Raw genomic sequence first — 12,383 nt, forward strand, 5'->3', positions numbered from 1 at the left:
TCGAAAAAAACAAGCGTCTTCGTATAAAGAGAGATTGATACCAAATCATTTTGAACGGCACAGTTTATTATATGACATATTCTGTTTCCTCTAAATAACAATATTTATTGTTTATTATTGATGCTCCTGTTTAAAGGTTGAGTTGCCATGTCGCAAAAGATAAACATTTGTACTCAACGCAAGAAGTAGGACTCGTCGAGGAGGAACTATTAAAAAAACGTTCCCATTTCAAAAAGATTCACTCTTACCAGATTTAAACCACCAACTTCCTCTATTGTTGCATATCATCAAAAGAAATGTTGTCCCACATTTGGAACACTAGCCAAATTGTTTGACCAGTTTAGTTTAACCATAATATCTATTCGAAATTATATCTTTTCTAGTACTATGGCATTTTGAGGACAAAGGGCAATGATTTACTTTCTGAAAATATATATGACACTTTTTCATGTCTACTGTTAGAAACTAGATGGTGACAGATCTAATAGAACTTGAAAGAGTTGTAATATCTCAATTATCTCTAATTTGGAAAAGTCCATGTATTCCCCAACAATATTACTCCTCTTTATGGTAACTTTCATTTGGCTAAAATTTAAGTAGGACTTATTTGTATTACTCAACCATTGTTTCGGTCTCAATACCTTTCTCTAACATAAAAGAGCATAAATGGATAGCTAACCACCAACTTCCAATGACGTGGTTCACATTTTACCCCGCGCGTGCCGGAGTTTTTGAATGGGGTTTAACTCCTTGTCTGATCGCTCTTTTGCCATTTATTACAAATAGGAAAATGATCTGGATTCTCGAGCCTGGAATGTACAATTTCTCTCCAACATTAAATCTTAAGCCCCTACAATGAAGGTCAAATCAAAAGATTTACAAGCAATATGAAAGATCTCCCACAAGACCATTTGTCATATGCATCCTCAGGTTGTAATAGGGTGTTAGTTTCTCCCACACCTCAAAAGCTTCGTCACGAGCCCTCTACCGCCAAAGAAAATTGGCGCATGAGTTCAACTGTAGATGATATCGATTTAATATCTTTGAACACGACATTTGACGAGCAAATGATTATGGGATCACCGATGTATTTCGATCCAGTGGATTCTCCAGCAATGACACCATTGCCGATCCTATGCACCCCTTTGAAGGAGAAAGTACTTCCTAAAGAAGATGATATGCATAGGTCAACGCTAACCAATTTAAGCTCGTTAAGAGAAAAATATATCAAATCTTCGTTTCAAGATCAGAACTCCAATATTACAAACCACGGAAAAAAATGGGTGTTTTATCCCAAGAATCAAAATTGCAAGGAAGTTAGTTATCAAACCAAATGTTACAGACATTTTAGAAAACTTTCAAGAGATAAAGCCACATCCACCAAAAAGATCAAACCTTATACAAACTTTTTCGATATAGATGTATTAGATGTTCCCTCATTTGCAGAGTTCACATCCGATTTCGATCAAATGATATCTATTGTTCAATCTCATAAATTGCTGAGATTTTCTCAAAAAAGACTAGAATATCTTTTGAGTAAGTTTCAACTATATCAATCATTGACAGCGAAAAAAGAGTTCCAACAGAGTCGAAGTATTAGACACAAAGATTTTTACAATTGTAGAAAAGTAGATCTGAATCTTTTATTAAGTGGTTGTATTTCGCAAAGGCAATTGAATGAATTCATAGCCAAAAAAATACTTAAAGAGCCAGAAAGAATTATTTGGAAAGGGATACACGGTGACTCACTTACTTTGGAAGGTATTTTCAAGATTGGGTATCCTAATTTTAAACCACTTCAAGTAAATCTCAAAATAATTGATACAGAGTACCTTGAATGGTATCATAACATATACCTTCCCAAATATCATTTGATTCCCTCACATAGAACACAACTTGAATTGAGTGGTAAGGCATTATACTTCTATTTGATAACCAGGACGTTTTTGGAATTTGAAAATTACATTAAGGGAGAATACTTTGCAGAGCTGTTTAAACAGTACGTTATCAGGCCAATGGAAAAATCAAGATACCAATTGGCACAAATATCAGTGGATTTTCAATTTTACGATAAAACCTGTTCTCAAAACTGGTGGTTGCAATTTTCTAATTGGCTATTGAGATGGCAATTGATCTCTCCAAATATAAGATGGAACGTTCAATTTAGAAGAATATTCAAAACGTTATTTGATCGAAATAGAGTGAATAATTTTCAAGACTATATCAACCTTATCTTTAAACCACTGTTTTCAAAACAATTAAACATGAACGTTCAAGTACAGTATTTTCTTTCTTACGTCTGTTCATTTGATTTGATTATCGATCCATCCGATGAGTTCTTATGGAAAACCTTTCCTGTTCGATCTTGCCCACCAGATCTTTGGATTGCTCAAGGTGATAACCCAACAATTTCTTACTATCTCTATTATATGTATGTTCAGATAAGCAAATTGAATTATTTGAGAATGCGTCAATTACAAAATACTTTTACATTAAGGAGCAATTGCTCACCATCAATGAGTCGACCATCTCAATTTAGTTCAAGAAGAAACGTTACTTCCCAAGTTGAGTCACTAGTGAGTAATCTTCTATTATGCAATGGTGGCCTTTTGGATGTTGAACCACTTTGGAAAGTCGGAGCTGTCCTGCCATATCTTTATTGTTTATATCAAATACCAATTATTGCTTCCCCCCTATCATCTACTCAAAATTATGACAATTTCCACCATTGTCTGTACGAAGAATCAGCTTCCCAGTCAATTAGCCTTCAGAGGGACATTACAATGGAACCTCCATCAACATATTTGAAGAATCCCTTTATGAAATTCTTCCAGATTGGATTTAAGGTATCCATTTCATCCAGATCAATTTTGTTCAATAATTCATATACTTCCGAAGCTTTAATCGAAGAATTTGGTGTGGCCGCAAACATTTATTTACTTAATTCGGCAGACATTTGTGAATTATCACGTACAAGTGTATTGTGTTGTGGCTTTGAAGGATGGAATAAAGAAGAATGGATTGGCGTTACTACTCGGAAAACGCACTTTCCCGAAGATAACATAGGCTTAGTAGATCGGGTCTACGATATTGAGGCTGATACAGCCCGAAGACATAACGTTCCCCTTTTAAGAAGAAAATATCGACATGATACTTTATTGCAGGAATTGTGTTTCATCAACAAGTATTAAAGTAACACTTTCTCTATTCCCTATCGTTAGATCTCAAATTTTGTGTCGCACTGAAAAGATCAGCAAGGAGTAGGTAAAGGGGCAACGTCACAAATTGGGACAAAGAAAAACTTTTGTTCTTTTTAAATAGCACTTTCTATAAACAATAGGTAAAAGTTCAAACACACAACTAAACATTTTATAATAAAAAGCTTACGCCATATCTTCCAGAATTAGCTACCAAGAAACGTTTTGGGAATTCTTTCAAAAATGAAAGGCTACCAAATTGACTTCACTAAAAACCAAATTCTCCAATATGTAGAAGATGAGCAAGAAACAAATTCGACTTCAAGAAAAGAAAATATTCTAGAAAGCTCCAATAATGACGAATTCGATATCTCTGATTCTGAAATGGCTGAAATGCTTGGGAAAGGTTTGAGACGAAAACTAAAAACAAATTTTCGTAACGTGGAAACAACGGTTCACTCACAAATAGTAAACCAAACTGTCTTAACAAGGTATTCTAGTAATCAGAAAACAAGGGGACGATCGACCACAAATGACGTTTATAAGCTGGAAGACTTTTTCTTGAGGGAAACTGTTTCAGAATTTGACGATAAATTTCACCGTGGGTCAAAAATTCAATTCCGGAGAGAATATAAGAACAGAAACAGAAGAAAATATATACACTAGGAAGACAAACTCGTTTTCAAGAAAGAAAAATTGACAGTGTTGTGTATAATTATGATCCTTTCGAAGACGAATTGTTTCTTTCATCTTAATATAAATAAAAAAATATAATGGAAAAATCTTAGTCAATGAAGTTTCGTAGTTGTTTAAATTATAACTTTGATTTAAGTATATATTTATAATTAACTAGAAGCCAAATACCTACGAGCTCCTATAACGCAGTTTTGTACTATCGACTGTATTAGAGACTGACATTAGGACAAAACTAATTTGTTAGGTACCAGTAGGGTAACGATAGGGGTAAACGAGATAAGTTAGTGATTCATCTCGAGGTCGAGGTTACAACATACTTGTAGAGCAACACCACTCATTGTTTTCAACCTATAACGAAGAAAATAGGACCAACATCAAGTGAAATGAAGATTGTATTTGGTTCTTTGGTATCGACTGGTCTTTTGACCGCAGCATTAGTAGATGCTTATCGCCTACCAACGTTTTTGCAGGAATCGTTCGAGGCTTTGGATTCTGAAGATAAGCTTCAAATCGAACCTCATAATTCTGAAGATTCATCCAACTGGAAACCTCATGTTCCATACTTTTTGAAACCGACTGTAGACTCCAATAAACTACAAGAATCAATCCGTCTTGAGGATTTGAACGCGACTGCTTGGGATTTATATCATATTGCTGAGTCCTCTAAGAAAGAGTATGGCCATCCAACACGTGTCATTGGTTCCCCAGGTCATTGGAATACCATTGGATATATTTTAGCATGCTTAGATAATATGAAGGATTATTATGATGTCTCTGTGCAAACCTTTAATGCTTTGAGCGGAAAGATTAATTCATTCAATCTTTCAGATGCTAAGACAGGAGAAACTTTTGATAACACGACTGCGTTTGCACTCTCCCCTCCGGTTGCTCCATTCATTGGTCAAGTAATCGAAATTCCAAATCTGGGATGCAAAGAAGCTGATTTTGATGCTGTGGCTCCTCCTTCTGGTGTTATGTCAGATGGTTCTGAAAAGAAAAGGATTGCACTTATTGAAAGAGGACATTGTCCTTTCGGTAATAAATCTAACTTAGCAGGTAAGTATGGGTATCATGCCGTTATCATATATGATAATGAGCCAGAATCTGTCGGTGGGTTGCACGGGACGTTGGGAGAACCAACTAACGAAACAGTGTCGACCGTTGGTGTGACCTTCGATGTTGGCATGCAATTAATTGATAGTATTTCGTTAGATGAGGATTATTCTGTTTATTTTGCAATGGATTCTTACGTTAAGAATATCACCACAAAGAATATCATTGCTGACACTAAGCGTGGTGATGAGAAAAATATTGTAGCACTTGGGGCTCATTCTGATTCTGTTGAAGAAGGACCAGGTATTAACGATGACGGCTCTGGAACAATCTCTTTGCTTACTGTTGCCAAGCAATTGACACATTTTAAGATCAATAATAAGGTACGTTTTGCCTGGTGGGCCGCAGAGGAGGAAGGTTTGTTAGGTTCCAATTATTATGCTAACCATTTGACCGCTGAGGATAATTTGAAATTAAGAGTCTTCATGGATTATGACATGATGGCTTCACCAAATTACGAATATGAAGTTTACGATGCCAATAATATAGACAACCCCAAGGGCTCTGAAGAATTAAGAGATCTATACATTGATTTCTACAAGCAAAACGAACTAAATTATACTCTAATCCCATTCGATGGGAGATCTGATTATGTTGGCTTTATTGAAAATGGTATTCCAGCAGGTGGTATTGCCGCTGGTGCTGAGAAGGACAACGTCTTTAACGGGGAAGTTTTAGATAAATGCTACCATCAATTATGTGACGATGTTTCTAACTTGGCGTGGGACGCATTTATGGTTAATACTAAGTTAATTGCTCATTCTGTGGCTACGTACGCCAAATCCTTTGAGGGATTCCCAGAAAGAGAGACAAATGCTACCTTATCAGCTTCTAGCAGGAAGGACCAAACTCCCTTATTCAAGTACAGGGCTGACAAACTGATTATCTAAACAGCTTGAGAATTATCAACAAGAGGAAGCTAGTATTTTATATAATATACAACCTGAAAGGATATAAAAGAATACTCTGTATATCGCAAGGAAGCTTACTTCCGTTGTCTTGCCCTTTATTGTGTGTAATTTATTATTCACTAGGCTTTTCTTTGATAAGCGTCTTTCATTTAGTGATGTCCCCGTGCTGAAATATTCTGCCAAGTGCATTATTAAGACTCACACAGCCCCCTTCTGTCGTTGGCATAAGACACATCTCTCTCTCTGAAGTGGCATATATATACACACACGTATATTGACCATTAGATACGGGACTTAACCATTGCTACTGACTTATTTGCTTTTAGGCCCACAATCGTCATCTCTTTGCAAACTCTAAGAAAGAACTAAACCATATAACAAAAGGAATTTTTGATGGAAGTTGCTGAAACCTTCACATTTGGACATATTGCATATTTGGTATTTGAATCCGTCTTACAAGTTGTTATTATAGCTTTCGCTGGGTTTTTCAGTGCACATAGTGGTTTACTTCCTAAAAAGTCTCAGAAAGTTATCTCCCTTATAAATGTGGACTTATTTACACCATGCCTGATTTTTAGTAAGCTAGCTAAATCACTTTCTATGGCAAAGATCCTAGAAGTTTCCATCATCCCTGTCTTCTTTGCTCTAACTACGGCAATATCGTATGTTTCAGGGAAGATCATGGCCACTATCCTAAAGTTGGATACAGACGAAAGTAATTTCGTATTAGCTAATTCCATATTTGGTAATAGTAACTCCCTACCCGTTTCTTTGACATTGTCACTAGCATACACACTTCCTAATCTAACGTGGGATCAAATTCCAAATGATAGCAGAGATAATGTGGCATCAAGAGGTATCCTTTATTTACTAATTTTTCAACAAATTGGGCAGATGTTAAGATGGAGTTGGGGTTACAATAAATTAATGAAGTGGTCTCATGAGAATCCGCACCTGATGCCCTTATCTCAACTTCAAAATCAAGTTGAGCAACAATCGGAGCAAGAATCATCTGACATGCTCGCTTCCAGGGCAACATCTGAAATGTTAGATGAGGGGCGCATGGATGGTATTGTAACACCAAGTCCATTGAGTTCTAGTATATTAACCATCTCTACCGTTTTTACTAAAATAAAATCATATTTGAATCCGCCATTATATTCCATGATTATATCTATTGTGGTTGCAGCCATTACACCATTACAAGATGAATTGTTTTATAAGAACGGATTTTTGAATAATACATTCGGTGAAGCAGTTATTCAAGTAGGTGCTGTATCAATTCCATTGATCTTGATTGTCTTAGGTGCTAATCTATACCCATCTTCTGAAATTTTTCCAAGAACTCATAATCACAAGAAGTTGTTGATTGGTTCTATTATTGGTCGTATGATACTACCATCATGTTTTTTGTTACCCATTATTGCTTGTGCTGTGAAGTACATCAACGTCAGTATTTTAGATGATCCAATCTTTATGATTGTGGGCTTCCTTTTAACCGTTAGTCCTCCAGCTATTCAGTTAACTCAAATCACTCAATTGAATGAATTTTTTGAAGCTGAAATGGCTGACATTTTGTTTTGGGGTTATGTGGTACTGAGCTTGCCTGTTAGTATCGTCGTTGTTTCTGCATCAATTTACGTTCTTCAATGGGCTAATCCACCAACTATTTAATTCTTAGACCTCCAACCATAGTACATTAGTAGAAAAACTTTAACTGATTATGGCCCTATTTGAATTAACCAATATTATTCTATTATTTTAAGGTTCGTTGCTGTTTATTTTTTTAATTCTTCTCAACTTATCTATATCAACGCATTATTTAGTTACATATTTAGCAGGTCAAACGCTTGTTGCGCTCTATCATATTTCGTAACCAATATTTTTCCCTTTTATTGAAGTGTGTATACAATAATGGTTCTCAAAAGAGAATCATTAGTCTTTACACCTTCAATATGGACAAGAACTTAGTTCTAGAGAATATTGTTCAAGTAAGATCATGGTTAAAGCAGGTGATCTGTGTAATATTATATAAGATAGTCAATTAGTTCGAACTTTCATAATTGGTTGTTTGGCCGAGCGGTCTAAGGCGCCTGATTCAAGAAAATTAAAACATCTTGACTGTGGAACACCACAGGAATACTCAGGTATCGTAAGATGCAAGAGTTCGAATCTCTTAGCAACCAGATTTTTTTAGTTCCAACTTTAACTAACCGTTGATCTTTGCCATTTGTTACTCCTACAACAAATAAACAACTAATAACGCTAAAATTAATCTTTTAATATATTAAATGCCCTTTACTACAAATACACGCATATATATATATGTATATAGATGACTCATTTCTTCTTAGAGTCTTTGATCAAGGATGCAAACCCACCACGTACTTTCTTACTCTTTTTCTTTAGAGCTGCGCTTGCTGATTTGGCACTAATGAAACTCTTCTGTTCATTTTCAGAAGATGACGATTCATCACTGTCAGAGGAAGAAGAATCTGAGTCGGAGCTACTTGATTCTGATGATTCTCCCGAATCGTCAGAGCCTGAAGTGGGCTCTTGAGCTGTTTTGTCGAGTGTAGGTTTAGAATTAGATTTGTTTGCCTTGTTTTCTTTCACATCTGGGATTCCTCTTGAAACCAAGTCAGATAAAGAGCTTAACGACGGTTTGATGGTTGTGCTTGCCTCTTTAATATCATTCACAGGTTTAGAAACAACAACATTCGATTCACTTTTATGAGCAGCATCCGAAGTTTGTTTGGGTGGTTGCTTAGCCAATTTGGGAGGTGACTTCTGCTGTGGTTGTGTGGATTGCGGCATATTTTCTAGATCTGAAAAGTCAGTTTGACTTGGTTTCTTCGGTATAAATGATAATTCACCTTTAGGAGTCGCAACGACTAGTCTCCTACTGACTTTAGATGAAGATGAATCACCTTCATCAGATGATGAGGAGTCACTAGAATCATCGGAAGAGCTTTCAATCATAGACGACGAATATGAGCCGGAAGAATTTGATTCATTAGATGAATCAGAAGAATTGTTTGACGCCTTCAAAGCTTCTTCTAATGATGGCTCATTTGGTTTTGTCGTTGTTCTGGGTGGAACTAACGAATTTGATTGTTTTTTCTTACCTTTAGGACTTTCTGTGGAAGTTTTCATATTTTTAATTTTTTCTTTTCTCTGTTCTAAGGTACTATTCTTCTCCTTGATCGGTACGCTTTGTGTTTCAGCACTTCTAGCATCATTTGTACCCGTGTTTATAGATTCCTTCTTTAATAAAATTGTTGAGGTGCTTTTTTTATCTTTTGCAACCTTGCTTTCTTTTTCTCTTTGTTTATCATCATTGTTTTCCCTTTCAACATGTTGTACAATTGGAAACTTCTTATTATCTGAAATATTCTTAGACTCCCCTACTAAATTATTAGATTCTTTTATCTTCTTTGTCGGTGAGCTATTTTCATTTTCATTTTTCTTATCATGATCAGGCACCTCTGGCAACGGTTTAGAGGAAATATTCTTACTTTTCGACGCAGATTTCTTAGTCTTTGAGTTGTTACTCTCATTTGTTGGCTTTGGTTGTGAAGCTGGTTTTTGAGTGTCCTTTATTGTGGAATCATTTGGTACATTATTGCCATTCAGTATCTCACGTATCATTCTATATTCATTACTTTCGAAAGGTTTAGCAATTTCTCTATATTTTGATTTATTATTTTGTTGTTCCACTTTAGAAGTGTCAGTGGCATCATCTTCTGATTCACTATCACTGGAAGTATTTTCGCTGGAATCAGAGTCATCCTGGATAAACTCAGGTGTTTGGAATTCTTTGTTTTTCGGCTTATTAGATTTTGAATATACATCACTTGCTGGCAATACGAAGGTCGTCTTCTTCACGGGTTTCTTTGAAATTTGATTTTTAATGACACTGTTAGGTTTGTTCATATGAGTTTTATTACCGATCTTTATAAGTCTTTCTGAATCTGAATCTGAATCTGAATCACTTGTTGAGCTGACTTCTTCATTTTCGTTTTTCTTTTTTTGAACAATCATTTGAGCTGCATCTTCTGGTAACATCTTATTTACACTATTTTGGGAACCCTTTGGAACTTCCATCTGTTTTACCGCATGTAAATTCTTGCTACTTTTTTCTTTCGATGATACTGGCTGTTTAAGTATTCTCACATCTCTTTCCATCCTACTTTCGTCATCAGTAGATGATTCTTCAGATGTTTCATCATCCTCGGATAAATTAGACGAATTTATTTGGTCGTTTTTCGCTGTTTTTGTACTTTTGGTAACATTTACAATTTTATTAACGTTGATTTTCTTATTTAACCTTTTCTCTGCGGGTTCAGCATTGAGTCTTTTTTGTGATACCCCTTTCTCTATAACTTGTTGGTTTGTATCTGAAACTTTACCCTTTGGAGTTTTTGTTTTATTCAACAATTTATCAGGCACTTTTGAGTCTCTTACAATCTCTTTCAAAGTTGGTTTTTTTGTCTTATTTTCAACTTTTGCTTCCTGATTTGGTTCTCCTTTGGTAGAACCTAATACTTTATCTCCGTTGGATTTCTTTGATGGTGATCCCGGTAAAAAAGTATCAACCATTTTGAGCAAATCTTCCTTTTCTGTTGTAGAAAACTCTCCTTCATCTTCAGCAAGTGTCGATTTCGTTAATCTTGAAATTTTATTTTCATTAGATGTAATGGTAAAGTTTTGATTCTTCTCGTTCTTGTTTAGAGTAGTGATTGCTTTTTCATTTTTCTCATTTTTCTCATTTTTCTCACCAATATTTGGGAGTAAATTGATATTTTGATTTTTCGCATATTCTTCCTCTTCATCTTCATCAGAAAATGAGCTTATTCTTTTCATGTCATCATCAGGAAATTGTTCAGCCAAGGAACCAACCCTTTTATTACCCACTTTACTCTCCAAGGACGATTTTCTTTGAATGACGACCTTGTCGGGTTTTTGACTTATCTTCCCAAACTTCGACGTATTAAAAATATCATTTGATTTTTCCTCCTCGATTGGTATAGGTGTCACTTCATTATCAGATGTAGACTCTCTATCTGAGTCGTCTTGCTCCATTGTTTCTAGGTAAGGTTTTTTCATAGGAATTCGATCAGATTTTGCAGGTAGAGCAGAAGCAGGGCTTGAAGGACCCTCATGTAATTCTCTTTCTATCTCAGCAATACGTGGTTCGGGAATCCGCAACATTCCTGACGTTATTCTTGGTGTTGATAAAGTTGGTTGTTGACCTTGCTGTGATTTATTTGGGCCTTGTGTAGAACTTACAAATATGAGACCGTTATTATTACCGTTTGTATTATAATTCTCAGATAGGACCCTTTGGCCAGTGAGTGTTACTCTATTGGGGGTCATTGTATAGTTTGCAGGTGTGCCCGGAAGCATAACTTGTTGCTTGGATTTATCAGGGTCAACTGTACCTGATCTAGAAACTGTATCTTCCTCTACAATAGTCGATCTAATTCTTTTCGATTGATTGATACCAGAGCTGATACGTATAGGAGGTGATTGAGGTTGTGAAGGTGGTGGTAAGAATGATCTCTCACGAACGTCATCTCTCTCATCATCAGAGTTGTTCGTCATTTTCATTATAGGGGACGGATATATTTGGTTAGCTAAGGGTGTAGATATTCTTAATGTAGAATTGCCATTAGTGGTTGGATTTCTAATTCCTGATGAAGTCGATGGTCGTTTCTTTTCGATCTTTAGGGCTCCTGTGGATTGGGTTCTGGGAGATGTCTTTAATTGTTGAGCACCCCCATTATTCAACTTCTGCCTTTTGAAATTTCTGTATATGGAAGTTGAGCCAGCAGAACTGACATCTAATTCATTTTTGATAAGAACCATCACAACATTATCGATGTTGAAGATGTCCTTTACAGTAAAATCTGGATCCAAATCACATCCATTTATATCTTGTAAAGTCAATATTTCCAGGTCCTCATTTAAATTTGGGTACATCTTTTCGCATTTTGCTAGAACCTCATCTGATAAAGCTAGTAGGGAATTTGTTGGTTTAGTAAAATGTAAAAATTTCTTTGTCTTCGCTTGATTTGTGTAATTGGGACGTATAATAGAACCAATGGTCATAGTGTTGTTATTTGAAAATTGCATTGACATATCACCTGTACCATTTATCATTGATTTGGGCAGTATATTACTGCCATTGCCATCATTCATGAACTGAGACGAGTCAGGCTGGTTTGCTGGGTAGCTTAAGGGTACAAGAGAATCCCTGGCACTGGGGGGAACTAATACCACCTGGAGCTTATACATCAGAAATTTAATGATTTCTCGAGCTTTAACTTTTGGATTTTTCCCTATTGATGTGAGTTTCTTGTATGTAAACAATTTTATAGATGATACAGGAATTTTCAATAGTATAAACTTTCCGAATCTTGAAATTCGTGTATCGCGATGCCTTTTCTGAAAGATTTCTACA

At 35.8% G+C, this 12,383-nt stretch overlaps 4 protein-coding genes and 1 non-coding gene across 5 annotated transcripts; 4 read left to right on the forward strand and 1 right to left on the reverse strand.

Annotated features, from left to right (window-relative positions):
- Positions 1-887: 887 nt before the first annotated feature.
- NCAS0B07570 (metallo-dependent hydrolase superfamily protein) lies at positions 888-3,191 on the forward strand (the record flags this gene model as incomplete). Its single annotated transcript, XM_003675164.1, has 1 exon — positions 888-3,191. One exon carries the CDS (start codon positions 888-890, stop codon positions 3,189-3,191), a length of 2,304 nt encoding a protein of 767 aa, XP_003675212.1.
- Positions 3,192-4,276: 1,085 nt separating this feature from the next.
- On the forward strand, positions 4,277-5,896 carry APE3 (aminopeptidase Y; the record flags this gene model as incomplete). The annotated part of the gene is made up of 1 exon (XM_003675165.1): positions 4,277-5,896. The coding sequence occupies one exon, from the start codon at positions 4,277-4,279 to the stop codon at positions 5,894-5,896; it is 1,620 nt and encodes a 539-aa protein (XP_003675213.1).
- A 414-nt stretch (positions 5,897-6,310) lies between these two features.
- On the forward strand, positions 6,311-7,591 carry NCAS0B07590 (uncharacterized protein; the record flags this gene model as incomplete). The annotated part of the gene is made up of 1 exon (XM_003675166.1): positions 6,311-7,591. The coding sequence occupies one exon, from the start codon at positions 6,311-6,313 to the stop codon at positions 7,589-7,591; it is 1,281 nt and encodes a 426-aa protein (XP_003675214.1).
- Positions 7,592-7,982: 391 nt separating this feature from the next.
- On the forward strand, positions 7,983-8,103 carry NCAS0Btrna17L. Its single transcript has 2 exons — positions 7,983-8,021; positions 8,059-8,103. It is a non-coding gene; the product is annotated as a tRNA-Leu (tRNA).
- Positions 8,104-8,257: 154 nt separating this feature from the next.
- Positions 8,258-12,217, reverse strand: TOF2 (Tof2p; the record flags this gene model as incomplete). Its single annotated transcript, XM_003675167.1, has 1 exon — positions 8,258-12,217. The coding sequence occupies one exon, from the start codon at positions 12,215-12,217 to the stop codon at positions 8,258-8,260; it is 3,960 nt and encodes a 1,319-aa protein (XP_003675215.1).
- Positions 12,218-12,383: the final 166 nt, after the last annotated feature.

The sequence above is a fragment of the Naumovozyma castellii genome, chromosome 2 (genome assembly GCF_000237345.1).
Source record: "Naumovozyma castellii chromosome 2, complete genome".
In the NCBI taxonomy this organism is placed as follows: domain Eukaryota; kingdom Fungi; phylum Ascomycota; class Saccharomycetes; order Saccharomycetales; family Saccharomycetaceae; genus Naumovozyma; species Naumovozyma castellii.